Source organism: Phalacrocorax carbo, chromosome 2 (genome assembly GCF_963921805.1).
Source record: "Phalacrocorax carbo chromosome 2, bPhaCar2.1, whole genome shotgun sequence".
Lineage (NCBI taxonomy): Eukaryota > Metazoa > Chordata > Aves > Suliformes > Phalacrocoracidae > Phalacrocorax > Phalacrocorax carbo.
The window spans coordinates 81,764,516-81,778,876 of NC_087514.1; the positions used below are offsets into that span (position 1 = coordinate 81,764,516).

Sequence of the window (14,361 nt, forward strand, 5' to 3'; positions counted from 1 at the left end):
TAATCAAGCATCTGATTGCACTTGCCATCATGAGCCGTTTGCTTTTTTCATGTTAATTGGACCCGTCCATGACACAATATATTTTGAAGTGTTCCTGGGATCGTTGAAGAAAAACATAGCAACAATACAGATGGCATATAACGGATTGTTTTGATGCCTTTTAAAGGCACCTCAGAAAAAATTACTCTTTTTTTTTTTCCTCCCTTCGAGCGGCAGGCGACCTTTCTTTGACGCCACGGGCAGAGCAGCTCTTACCCAGCACGACCCATCGGAGAGACCAGAGAGCCGGTGTGACCTCGTACCGAGCCCCCCGGGGAGAAGCAGGCCGGAGCGTGGGGCACGCGCCGCTTGTCACCTCCCGCCGCGTTGGGCGCGGCCCCCGCGTATCCCCCCCCCCCCCCCGAAGGACGGACGGACCGACTGACTGGATTTTTTAGGCCCCCCCCAGCTCGACCTCCTCCCACCGGCGAGCTGGCAGCCGGGCTGCCCCGCCGCAGGTGCGTGCGAGGGCGAAAATCAGTCGGAACCGGCTAAAAAGGATATAAACCAACACCACCACCCCCGCCGCCGCCCCCTCCCCCCCAACCCCAGGCCGCGCCTCCGGCAGCCGCCGCGCAACGGCCGCCAGGGTCCCCCGCACCGCCCCCGCCGGCTGGGGCAGCCGCGCCTCAGCCAATGGGGAGCAGACTCGGCGGGAGCGCGGGCGTCCTGCCCCGCCCCATCCCGAGCGGTGCCGGGCGCAGCCGGAGATTCCCGAGCTCCCGCTTCCCCCGGCCCCCACCTTATTCCTTGGGCGGGGACTCGCTTCCTTTCCAGACTCCCCCTTCCCACCCTCCTCCTCCCAGTCAAGATGGAGGACGGCGGTTGCTGCGGCCACCGGCACCACGGCGGTTAGCGCAGCTGCTGCTCCTCCGGCTCGCTCCTCGCTTAAAAAAAAAAAAAAAAAAAAAGGGGGAAAAAATAAAAAAGGGCTGGAAACGTTCCTTCTTTCTCCGCCCACCGGCTGCGGGCTGCGCGGACTGCTGGCCCTCCCCATGCCGTCGTCGTCGTCGCCCTCCTCCTCCTGCGATTGTCTGCGCTCCGGCTGCCGCCCGCCCGCCCGCCCTGACTCCCCGCATGCACACGCCGCCTCCTAGGTGGCTGCGGGGGGTGGGCGCTCCCGGAGCTGCCATTCCGCACATACCTTCATGTCCCTGCGCTCGCTGTGGCCGCCCGCCGCTCCCCGCCGCCGCCCCGCATCGTTCGCCCGCTCCGGCTGCCGCCCTAACGGACGCTCCCGCCCGGAGGTGAAGCCGGGACCCGCGGAGGGGGCGGTGGGGTTGGCGGTGGGTCTTGCCCCGAGGAGCCGCAGCCGCACGCAGCAGCCATGAGCAGCGCCGCTACCGCCACCTCCGCTGCCGCCGCCGCCACCACGGCCGGCAGCGGCGCGGGGGAAGGGGCCGAGGAGGCGGCCAAGGACTCGGCGGACATCGCGGCGTTCTTCCGATCCGGTGAGTGCGGCCCCGTCCCAGGGATTGGAGAGGGGTGAGGGGGAGGAAGGGGCAGCGGCGAGGCCGCGGCTGGGGGCGGTGGCGAAAGGTGGAGGGACGCGATTTCTCCCTCCCGGAGCTGGGAGAGGGGGCGAGGGCAGCCGGCTTTGTCAGGTGTCCCCGGGGAAGGCTCGCCCTCCCGTCGCCGGCGGGGCCGCCCCAGCAGTGCCCGTCCGTACGGGGCGCCGCCGCGCTTCCTCAGGGAGGCGGTGGTGCGGGGCCCGGCCCGGCCCGGCCCGCGCGGGGGCGGCCTGCCCGGTGGGCGGTGGGGAGGAAAGCCGAGGCCCCTCGTCCCCTGCCGGGGGCGGTGGGGCTTCGCCTCGGGGCCGGCAGCTGGCGGGCGCTGCTGCGGGCGGGACGCCAGCCTCGCCGGCAGAAACGAGGCGTGAAAACGGGGGCGGCGGCCGGCCCGGCCCGGTCGGGGCGGGTGCGGGGGCTGGGTGCTGCCTCGAGGCGGTGTCGCCGGTGACAGGTGCGACTCCACCGATGCCGGCCCGATAACGGGCGTGTTACCGGGGCCGGGCGGCACCGGCTTGGCACCGGGAGGACCCGGTCTCGCCGGGGGCTTCGCTGCGGGACGCGGGCGGAGGGGCCGGCGGGGGGTCCGGGCAGCCCTGGGTGTCGGAGGGCCGGGAAGCGTGAGCGGGGGCAGGGGAGCGCCGCGACGGCCGGGGCCGCCCGGGGAGGCGGGCGGGCGGGGATGACACCGCTATAAAAGGCAACGCGCCGCCGGTGGGGCTCCGCCGGTGCCGTGCTGCTGGGTGGCGGCCGAGGGCAGCGTTCACAGCGGGTGTTTATAGGGGGAAGGGGGAGGAAAAGACGAAAAAAAAAAAGAAGTGCGAAGCCCCGTTATAAGGGGTGTCCGTGACTCGGCTGGGGCCGGGCGGCCGCGGCTCTCGGCTGGGAAGCCCGGCGCGGAGGCTGGGGAGGGGAAGGGGGGGAGCCTGTTGACAGGCTGCCGGGATGAAAAAAAATGGAGGCCGCCTTCTCCCCCGGTGTTTACTCAGGGCACGCAACCGGGCGGGGAGGGCGGCTGTCCCCGTCACCGAGACGTTCTCCCCCGGGGAATGGCGGCGGGGAGGACCGGGCTGACCGGGCCTCATGCACCGCCGCCGGCGGGGACGGGGCCCTGCCGGCAGCCTGGGCGGCGGCGGCGGCTGAGCCTACCTCCGGTGCCCGCTGCCCTACCCCGAGCGGCGGCGGGGGCGGCGGCTCCTCCCCTCCCTCCGCTCCCCTCGGCTCCGCCGGCGGCTCCGCGTCCCCCCGGGCACCCCTGGCCATTGCTCCCCGGAGGGGCGGCAGGGCAGGGCTGGGCACTCGCTGCCTTCGGATGCCTGGAAAGGAGTGGCGAGCGAGGAAAATGCAGACTCACCGCTGGAAAGATGAGCGGGGTCGCCGATTTCGTGTGGGAAAAAAAAAAAAAAGATGGCAGTAGTAATAATAACGATAACAATAAAAGCTGTGTGAATTGGATTTTTAAGGGAAGTCCATGAGGGAAGTGGGAAATGGCGTAAGCAGTGCTGCTCGAGGTTGGGGCTTGCTGTTGAATGTGTTTGATTTAATGAGGGTGAAGGAGGAGGTGTGATGTGCAGCAGGCATCCCTGAAGCAGGTTCAGAGCTGCCTTTGCTTAGACAGACTGTCTGAATGGGGGACTTGGTCCCTTCTGAAGGACCTGATGCTCCTTTGGAAATGTGTGTCACATGGTGGCTGGGAGTGCGAAACTCCTGGTCAAGTCAAGACGCTGGCCTTGGTGGGTTTGTCGCGGAGGAAGGACTGAGCTTTGTTGTTCTCAGAAGAAAATGCAGTTGAAAGCTAAGCAGCAGATTACGACAGTAGACTTAGTCTGCCTGGTGTAGTTACAAATGGGTACATGTGTAGTAATCTTGCTGTTTTGGAAGACCCTGCCAGCTGTATTAATAGTCAGCTTCCACATTTGTGTGTGGGCAGAGGGATGACGCAGACTTGATAAGCTTGTAAGTGGTGCAGTAATGACTTCTGATACTGATAACTTCTGATAACAGGGAAGTTGCACTGAGCTTTGTCTTGCAGCAACCAAAAAATCTCAAAACAGTAGAAGGACGTGTCAAATGCTTGTCCAAAAACTCTTAGAGCATATTTAACAACCACTGTTCTCATTTCCCTATTTACATGTGGAGGTTCTCTGGTTCAGCCTGGCCTGTGGCATATACATCTCTTGTGGGTGTTCAGTACTGGGAAGAGCTTTTTAAACTCCGCCTCTGTATATGATCCACTCTTTTATAAGGCAAGGATCTATTAAGAGATCTCCGGTGCTTCCCTTTGTTTGAACAGGAGGCACAGGTTTTTTTCAGTGAAACACAATGGACACAGTGATCAATGAACAAGCAAAAAACTTTGTTTAGTGTATATGGGAGTAGACAAAATATTTTTTCTTTACAGTATTTATAATGGCAAATGCTTCCTTTTTCCTGTCACTTGCAGAGAATGTCAGCAAAGCTGTAGCTGTACTTAAAAGAGAAAATGAGTAAAAATGTTACAATGTTTTCAGGGAGAGGGGGAAGGGGAACCAACACCACTAAAAAAACCTGCCTGAACAATCAGTTCTAATCTTAGGTTAGTTAAATTGGTCAGTTGAGCTGCCAGTGGAGTTATTGGCTTTCCTCCTGTCCTTTTGTAAGACTAAGCCTGAAGTAGAATTAAAGTAGCCTAAAGAATGCAGTTTCATTATTTGCAGGATGTTTTGTTAGGATATTGAACAGCAGTTCAAATCACTTGAAATGTGTATGTTTCCAGTTTTCACTTTGGTTATGTAAATCTAAACTCACTCTGAGTTGTTGTGGAAATAAGTTGTAATTGAAATGTGAAGAAAGCAGCTGAACTAGAAGTGAGGTAGTATGAAAACACAAAGATTGCGTGTCTTGAATTTAAATGAGAAATCCCTTTATCAGAACTGGAAGAAATTGAGGCAGCTTACTTTCTGTTATCTATTTTGTACCTAAATCTCATTATTTGAAGTTGAAAAGACAAGAACACCTTGTTAGGTCTGTCACCACCTTTGTGGTGGGATTCAAACTGCTAAGAAGCAGGGCTGAGTGCCAGGCAAAGTGGTTACATTTTATGGAGAAAGCACAGTAGTGGTAGGAAGTGCCTTTCTGTCCTTGATGTAAATTGGAGATTAGAGATGACTCTGTACACTGACAGAAGGGATATATTTGGAGCTGAAGATGCATAGACAAGCAACCCTTTTTTTCTTATTAAAAAGTGCATTGGTGCGACTTGAAGGGACTAATAAAACCTCTTAGAATTATGGAAAAACAGACCATTACCATATGAAAACCCAGTGCTGGGTAGAGGGGTGTTAATACATGTGTAAGTATACAAGATCTATTCTATACAAAAAGGTATTAAGATAAAACTTTTCAAAATGTATTCTAAATTTCAACCTAAAATCCTTTGTATTCTGAAGGGCTGAAAATGGCTAACATGAGCAAAGTTTAATTTGAGGGACTGCCATCAAGTCATGGCTTACAAGGCAGTAACCATACAGAGGTTTTGTTTGGTGGTGGTTCTTTTGTTGTTGTTGCTTAAATCCTCACCAGTGCAGCTTTGAGTCCTCAATACTGTGGGAAGGGGACTGTTGACTGACATAGTTAGGATGCAAGAATGAGGGCTGTCTGTTAAATTTCAAAGCATGTTATTGTAACAATACCCTCCAAACCAAAGAATTTTTGCTAGTTGAAGTTAATGAAGGTTGATTTTGAGCATAAAGAACAAAACTTTTTCATTTAAGTAAAAGAGATACCATATATTTTTTAATTAAACTTACCTTTCTGGGATGGTGGAGAAATCTGTGAATACCAAAGGATGCAGAGTAAAAGGCTTGTAAGTACTTCAGTCAACTCCTTGCTAGACAGTATGGCAAGTGCCTTTATAAATTACTCCGGTAAGTCTCAGTGGAAAAAAATTACCCAAGTTATCAACTGATAACTCTTCACAGTTTGTGATGAAAGTGGATGTAGTTATTTCCTCTAAGATGCATTCAGTGTGAGTGGCTTCTGCAAACTGTGCAGTAGCTTAATTCACGTACGGACAGACAATACAGTTTTTGAACCCATTGAGATTTGTGTCATAACCACCTGTTTATTAGAACACTTGCCACGTGTTCTGGTCCCCTCTATACAGAAAGGATGCGGACAGGCTGGAAGGGGTCCAGAGAAGGGCCACCAAGAAGATGATCAAAGGACTGGGAAGCCTGCCATATGAGGATAGGCTGAGAGAACAGGGATTGTTCAGCCTTGAGAAAAGGAGGCTCAGAGGGCATCTCATCAACATGTACCAGTACTTAAGGGGTAGCTGCAAAGAAGATGGAGACTCCCTTTTTACAAGGAATCACATGGAGAGGACAAGGGGGAATGGACACAAGTTGCTCTTGGGGAGATTCTGCTTGGACACCAGAGGAAAATTTTTTACAGTGAGGACAGTCACCCATTGGAATAATCTCCCCAGGGAAGTGGTTGACTCGGCCACGTTGGACACCTTTAAGAGTTGCCTGGACAGGGTGCTGGGCCATCTTGTCTAGACTGTGCTCTTCCTAGAAAGGTTGGACTAGATGATCCCTGAGGTCCCTTTCAACCTGGGATTCTGTGGGATTCTCTGTTTCCAGAAGGAGCAAAATTTACATACTGAGCATGGGGCAGGGACCTTTTGGAGAGACAGAAATGGCAAAACAAAGGAAAAACAAGAGGCCCTGGAAGTCTTGTCATTAAGGTGAACAACTACCCAAGCTTTGCTAGGTCAAATCTGAATATAACTGTTAATCGTACTTCATCACTTGATCTGGGAAAACAAAACGGTGGAGTGTTTTCCATCAAAAAATGAATCTGTGCAGGTGGCAGCAGTCTTCTCACAGGAGTAGGAATAAGTCTGTAAGATGGAAGAGGGTTTGGAGGAGAGGGTGTCCCAAGTGGAGAGTTCAGTGTGACACTTCCTCTGAGGTGAGGTCAGAGAACAGTGAAATGCACCTGGTTCTGACATTGTGCACTTACTCTTTCCTGCTTGTATATAGGCTTCTTAATGTAAGCATAATGATAATAGAGTTTAAAACTTTGTTTTGAGATGTATATAGGTACCAAAATGTCCATATGAGTGTTTAGGAGAATGGTATGCTCAAATCTATTGTGATTATGGACATGTAGTAGAAGGCTTCTGCAAGTACTAATGACTTGAGACTTGGATCAATCTGAGTCAACCAAGTCTGCTTATAGCAGCTTAGGCTGAGAATTGTTTCAGTAGCTGAGACCATATAGGAAGCATTAATTATTATAATGAAATTTTTTTTTCTTGTAAATAATGAATGTGTGATTTGGTTAGTTTTCATGAATATCACTAAACAAATAATACTGTAAGGATAAAAACCAAAAGATATACTCAGGAATTTGTGTTTCAGGTTTATAGGGAGGATCTATGTTTTGCTTCTTCCTGAGCATATTGTTTTATATACTGTTGCCTTGTTTGCTTTATATTAGTGTCCTGTGTGACAGTGGCTGGCAAATTTCACTGCCTGTAGTAGACAACATTAAAAATGCTAGTATAGCAGAGGAAGTGTCCTAGGAAGAAGGGAAGAAAAGAGAAGAGGAGGGGAAAGTTTATATGGTAAAGAAAAAGCAAGCATATTATTAAAAGGCAGCAAACTTCCATGAATGCACTAAAAAATGTGCTAGCATTTAGATCATAGGCAAAACAACTTTCATATTAGGCATCAAATGTGAAAAACAGCTTAAATCCTTGGAGCAGAGCACATGACGTATTAAGATAGTGCTGTTCTAAGAAGGTTGATCCATCTCCTGATGATATGTAGTAGCTAACTTACCGAGAAGGTAGTCAGACCTGTGGTTGTGTGGCTTATTTGGCATGGCAGTTGGAGTATCTACAGAGTAGCGACAAATGTCTAATAAAAATAATCTAACACAGTGAGGCCAAAAGTGAAATGTTTGGCAGGCAGCACTGGTGGTACCCCATGTGGTATCTCCATGCTGTCTTCTGTAGGTATTGACTCTTGGCCTGGTGGCTGTCAGGAGCTGAGGTGTGTTTGGGGGTTGTAAGAAGTGGTGAGCATGCAGAGAATGTAAAACATAAAACAGGTTGGGCATTCTTTCATGCAGCTTAGAGTGACAACAGCATTTGTATTTAAAAAAGTAAACACAGCAAAAAACTTAAGATCCTGTACCTGCTTTTTGAGAATCTGTTTGTGCTCTGAGTTGTAGTCAGTTGAGAAGGTCGCAGCAGTGTTGGTGTCATCAGTACTGGTTGACCCGAGCTGAAAAAGAAGTGGTGGTCTTGTGGAGTTTTGAATCCAGTTCCAGCAGCATAAGATGGTTAAGGTGGGTGGGTGGTGGTGGGGAAATGTTTTGAAAAATACCGTAGAGCAATGTCACAACTTGATAGTTGCTGATGTGCGGTAACCAGAACAAAAATAACTACAGAAACAATGAAGTTGCAACGGAGCAGTTACTCTGGGAATAGCATTGTTGGGTTGACATTTCCTGGAACAATGAAGAGAAGGACAGACCGCTTCAGTGTGAAATGCAGGAGCTGTTGTGCAACTTGTCTTAGTGTGGAACAGCCAAACTTTTCTGGGGATAGCGAAGGATAGAGAAAGTTAGAGGTTAGGGTGTATTTGAAAGAGTTGGAGGCAGAAGTCATGAATATTTCTAAGAGGGGACAGAGAATTACTTGTAGCATCTGTGATAGCTGATAGTTGATAATCTAAATCGACATTTGGAGTGGAAGGTAAGAGGGAATTAGAGAAAAGCCAGGCCCATTCTTGAGAGAAGTACGTTTGATCTGTGGTGAAGTGATGTGCCGAGAAAGGAGCTGACAGAATTAGGAAGAGACTTATAGAATCATAGAATGGTTTAGGTTGGAAGGGACCTTTAAAGATAATCTAGTCCAACCCCCCTGCCTTGGGCAGGGACATACTTCGTGCAGCTGAAGCTTTCGGTAATTGCAGAGCTTGGTCACTGTGTAGATGAGGTGGGTAGTACATATTTCTTGAAGTGGTTTCTCTCCAGTTAAACGAGTCCCACAGCAATGTAGCAGAAACAAGTATGAAATGTCAGCCTGAAATATCATGTGTAAAATGACCATCTACGTAAATGAAATATGAACAAAGACTGGAAAGACTTTCCCTACCCCAATATAAATAGAGAATACTAATGTTGCTCTACTCTTGCTCAATTAAAAAAGAAAATATACTAGTGTCAACAAATGGGTCTGTTTAGGTGCAGACTGTTAGGTCAGTTTATTAATAGGATGAAGCTGCACTGGGATTTTGTTCTGCAGCTTGAGGAAGGAGGTGAGATCACTGAATTAGTTGTTTGTGGTCAGCAAAAGGGAAAGAAGCAACCTTGGTAATGCACTGGTGATTGAGGGATATTCTTCTGCAAGTGGTTGACGATTTCAGTGAGTACAAAGGAAACTAATTTTTCTGCTTGATGTCACTGGGAACCAAGTCTAATTTTTTTAAAAAGAGCAAGTTACTGGATAAAATAAAAAAAAAATTGAAAGTCATACAGGCTATTTTGAATCTAATGACTGAAATGGTTACACCTACTTGGTTGTTCCATAAAGAAATTTGCTTGATTTGGAGAAGGGTCTTCATTTAACTTAACGTTTTTCTTGGTGCAGCAAAATCAGAAAGTAGACTACTGGTGAAGTAATACTCATGATCTGCAAAGCTGAGTCATATTCCTTCAGGAAGGATACTGCTGTTTTGAGAAAACAGATCACTTACCCAGTAGTGAGGAGGAGGAATTGAAATGACAAGGAACAACTCAAGTGCTTTTAGCAGTAGACTCGACAGTACATTAAAGCATCCGATTTTCAGCCTCTGGAGTAGGTTGTTATATTGATATACAAAGAGGAGGGTCATAAATGAGTTGTATCCACAGAGTTTCAGCAAACAGTCTGAGTGACAAGAGCCTTCTGTAAAGATACAGAGCCCTTTACAGTGGCTTCTCTGCCAAATAGGTGCTCTAACTCATCTGAAACTGGAGCTGTCGATCCCAGCCTCTTTGGTTGCAGAGAGAGGAGGAAGAGATAGCCTAATTGTCTTCGGGCATTTGTTTAAAAAAATAGGGTTGTTTTCTAAGGTTGTTGAGTGGAGTCTTCTCAAATCATTTAGTCAATTCTTTTTTCTATCTCTTGTGTCAGTGTTACTGCCGTGCATAAGTGGCAGTAGCACTGGTTAATTAAAAACACTGCAAATGTCTAACAGGTTGTCCTACTGAGCAATGCTCAACTGTACACCTTGCTGGTACTTTTAATGTGGTGTTTTGTAACCTGGACCTTACTGAAGAACTGAAATCGGTATTACTGTTTTGTAATTGTTTTGTTGTTTTGGGGAGGTTTTTTGTTTGCTTGTTTCCTTTTCTTAAGAGGAGAAAAGGACCTTTGCAGGGAGGTAAGAAAATTCCTTTAGAAGTTTTTTGTGTCTCAGGGCCTAAGATGGTAAGGAAACAAGATCTCAATGATAGGAAGAAAAGCGCAGGCTTCCAGCACCCAAAATATGCCAGTAGTTTGTTTTGTCTGGTATGTTTGATAGTAGAGTGTTTCAACAAGGTGCTTAGATAATTCCCACAAATCTGTGTAAGAGTCAGGTTAGTGTTATCAGCGTGTGTAACAGCGTCAGAACAGGAAGCAGAGAGATTCAGGTGGGTTTGTTTTACCAGTGTGCATGTATACACTGTCAAACTAAATATTCCATGTAGCTTAGAAAACTGAGTTTGTATGATGAATCTTTTAAACAAAAAGTTGGAGGAAGTATTCTGGGTTGTAAGCACCGCATGGGGCTATTGTGAGTAGTCCCGATGTGTTCTAGTTGCCTGTGAAACTACCCAGAGCTTAATTACTCAGGTTTCCATGTAATCTTAGTGCATGTGTGAGCAGTAATAGTTATTCGTGAGGTGTCTGTACATTGTGTAAACAACCAGTAGGGATTTTTGTGGTTAGCTTCATATGTAACTGTTTAGCAATCAGAGGCTGAGGGTCTTGGGTCATAGGGAAGTGAGATTTCCTAGGTGCTAAAAACAAACAGGGAAATATACTGCAGGCAGCAGGGCTTACAAGGATGTGTTAAATAACTGCTTGCTTTATGGAGTCTGTACCTCACTACTTGCCTAAAACAGTGAATTAAATCCAAACCCTTTAGGTTTTATACTGAATTTCTTTTTTTTTGTGCCTCAGTGAAACCTGCAGCCTTATGAGATACTTTGTCAAGGCATTTGGTCAAAGGTTTTTCACTAAGCTTTTTGATGGTCATGTAGCTGGTAAATACTTAGACACCATCAAACAATGAGAAATATTATTGCTGAAATTTATTGAAAAAAGGGAAGTCTCGAACATTGAAGTTTTGGGGACTGCTTGTTTTCAGAGCCTGAGCAGATGTTAAATGTTGGGATAAAATGAGGTGATGTTTCTTAAACTTGGCCCAGATAATAAAGGGAGGGTATATCAAGAACAGTAGGAGAATACATCAAGAACATCCCAAGAAGTCAGTTAAAATGGAGTGTTTAAATACTAAATATTACTTGGCTAACCTTTTATGCTATGCAATGGACTTTGCTGTTCAAATTGTATAGACTTAGCTGCACAGTATTGGATATAATTTTCTACCAGGATTAAGGCAGTAAGTCCTTTACTTGCCAGATGTTAATCATGCCAATAACTTCTGGACATGTTGGGTTATGCATTTTCTGAGATAATAAAAATGCGCCACCCTCTTCTAAAACATGTAGGCTAAGGTTGAAATGTCTTGGCCTTTTGTATTTCTTCTGGAATTAGAGAAGTAGATATCTGCAGCTGAAGGCACAGTAAAAAGGTATAAAGCTGACAGGAAATCAAGGTGAATTGAAATCTAAGTTGACTGGATTGTCCTGTTCTACGTAAAAAGCTGATAGTACATAGTGCAGTGAAGATGAGACTTAAAAGATGTCAAACCCCATCTTCAGAGGCCTCCTTCTGTCTGTTACTATAGGGAAAGAAAATAAGATATAGTTTTTCTGCTAATGAAACTGAAGAGCCATGATTTTTGTTTTCTAAAAAATAAAGCTTTAATCTCTAAGCTTTTATCCCTGTGTCCATTTATTTATTTGCTTTATTGATGTTAGGTAGCAAGTCCATTTTGGTTGCATATTGCACATAGGCTGGTCCAAAAGAATGGAAATGGGACAGTTGCAGCAGTATCTTATGCTCTTGCTTTGTACCCCTTAAAGTCATACTTTGTGTGCCTCAAGTACTTTTTTCTGCAGTTAAGGGTAGTTGTTAGACTTGAACTTGCCAGGGCTTGTGAAGTTCAAAAAGGAAATTAGTGCTGTGTATTGCTTAACTGACAGGGCATTATGCGAGCCAGGCTTCTGTAAAGACAACAAAGGCAAGCCAAACTAAAGTTTGTTAGGACAGTGGCACCTTTTCAGATGGAAGGATGAGGTCAGCTATAATGGCTTTTCTAGTAACTTGTTGATTGACTTGTTAATGCTTTATATTAAATAAGTGAAAAATTGAGACCAGCTTCTGCAAATGTAGTGTAAGGCTGTCTTTGGAAGGAAAACAAGGACGCTCACTTGACTGAATTTCTTGCCTCGGTGGCTGAGCAGAAAGTTACAAACCTGAACTTTGTTTCTGTTTCCATTATGGGGAAAATTCTACTGTTTGTCTATTGAATTATCAAGGCAGCAAAGACAAGTCAAGCCTGTGTGTAAGAAAGTGATAGAATACAGTTTGGCTAGTGGTGAACCTTGCAGAGGGTAGCCGTGACATGCTGTTACCTGTCAGTGCAGAAGGGGCAATATCTTTTGTACTACAGTGTGAAGACTGGAGTCATGTTTGCCTATTCTTAACTCAGAGTGAGGGTGCATCTCAGCCAACAATAACCACTCGGCATGAGTGTGTTTTTTAACTTTTTTTTAAGCTTGGAATCAGATGCATCCTTCCCTAGCCAAAGGGAAACATTTGAGAAGCTGTGACGCAGTTACACAGATGAAGGAAGGAAATGTCCAAAAGAGTCAAAAGATAAAAATAGATCAGTTTACTGAGTGGAACTCTGGGTGGGAATTGAAGAACTAAATATAGATCTAAATTTGAACCTTTGTGACTTACATAACTGAATAGTGTTAACCCTTTCTGGAGTTTTTTTGCATAAAACTTTATAGTGGACAACTTGAGGTAGACTTGTGTCAAGCCTTGTGAGGTGGCTTTCAGGTGCCTTAGCACTGAGAAGTCTGACCACCACTTGATGCTTATTGTTACATCACAGTTTAACTCCCTGGAAAAGTAGATTGTGGGTTAGAGTTGTTTTTGTCTGTTTTGAAGAGCTTCTCTGCAGAAGTGGTATCTCCTGACTCTACGGAACAGAAGTTCTAAGCCAGTAGGTAATAGAACCAGTATCTGTAAGGTTAAAAACAGTAATATCCCTCCGCCCCACCATGAAGCAGTAAATTTGCCTCTGTCTGATCCACATGTAAAAAGTGGTGATAACCCAAACATTTAAGAATTGATGTTTGGTTGTCCAAAAAGGTTTGCCTTCTTGCCCTGCAACAAACCCCAGATTGGAAGATATCAGCTTTCCTTTGTGGTTAAGAAAAATACACTTGTCAGTGTTTAAAATGTATGTAATGGAAGAGAATATTTGGAAAAACTCTTCTTATGTGAGTGTTCTAGATTACTGTCCTTAGATGATGATGGTAGTGCCATGAAAATAAAGATAAGCAAATTTTTTTCTTTCTCCTTGAAGCACCACTGTATATTTTTTAGGGGAACTGAGGGCAACCCACTCAATACTGCAAACTAAAAACTGGCCTTTTCCAGTCCGATGAAGCAGGGCCAGTGCAAATGAATCTCTGTGGTTTAGTGTTTGCTAGCTGCCACTGAAGAGCAGTACTTTCACAATGCTATACCTAAGTCTAAGCTTTGCACTGGAGAGGTGAAATACATATAGTTATTGCTTGGACTTTGTCAGAAAAACAAATGTTACTATTAAAATAGATGCATTTAAAAACACAGTAAATGTGATAAGAAATTATGGGTAAAAGTGGTAGCATTGGATAGATTAACTTCAAGGAGTAATTGTCTTCCTCTCTACCCCCCAAGATGGGAGGGTTAGTTTTTATATTTAATACCTTCCCTTTTCTTATATTTTCTGCTGTAGAATGTTTGCTTGGCAGATGTATAAAGAGTTGTGCTCTTGTTTGCTCTTTGTTTTTGTTTGGTTTTCCAGAGGAGCCTGAGAATGTTTTTGCAAGGTTGTTTTGAACGAATTTGGTGTCTTTGATTACTAAAATAGTATTTGTTCCAAGTAGCTATTTTTCTGTTTAAGTGATGAACAGTTTGTAGCAAAATGACCTGACTACCTACAGTTGTGGGTATATACCAATCTGCCAGTTTAAATTCTGTATTTATATTGTATTATTGTTACATAGCAAAGCGTGAGGACTACTATTTTTAAAATCTTAATTTTTTCAAGAGTATGCTTTTGAAGTAGATTTGTCCATGTTGCTGACCCCACTATGTTAACCCACTGTTAAAAAGTTCAGCTGTGAAAATCTTTTGAAAGACCAATTGGCTAGCTGGGTAGCTACTTAATCTGTGATGTTTCTGCTTGTTCATGACACAGAATCTGAGCAGGATGTGACTTGCAGTTCATGTCCACTAAGGCAACAAAAGTGGGTTCAAAGAGCAAAAAGGTGGTGTTCTCCATAATCATAGAATCATGGAATGGTTTGAGTTGGAAGGGACCTTAAATATCATCCAGTTCTACCCCTCCTACCATGGGCAGGGACACCTTCCACGAGACCAGGT

General features: G+C 46.0%; 1 protein-coding gene across 3 annotated transcripts in view; it reads left to right on the top strand.

The window, feature by feature from the left end:
• Nucleotides 1–812: 812 nt before the first annotated feature.
• TRIO (trio Rho guanine nucleotide exchange factor) overlaps nt 813–14,361 on the top strand; it is a 256,853-nt gene continuing 243,304 nt past the window's right edge. For 2 of the 3 annotated variants that reach the window (XM_064443396.1, XM_064443397.1), the window contains exon 1: nt 816–1,490. In XM_064443396.1, the coding sequence (XP_064299466.1) occupies nt 1,367–1,490 (124 nt within the window). In that variant the 5' untranslated portion in view covers nt 816–1,366. Of the gene's footprint in view, nt 1,491–14,361 lie in introns of all 3 variants that reach the window. The other variant, XM_064443398.1, reaches the window with a different exon arrangement.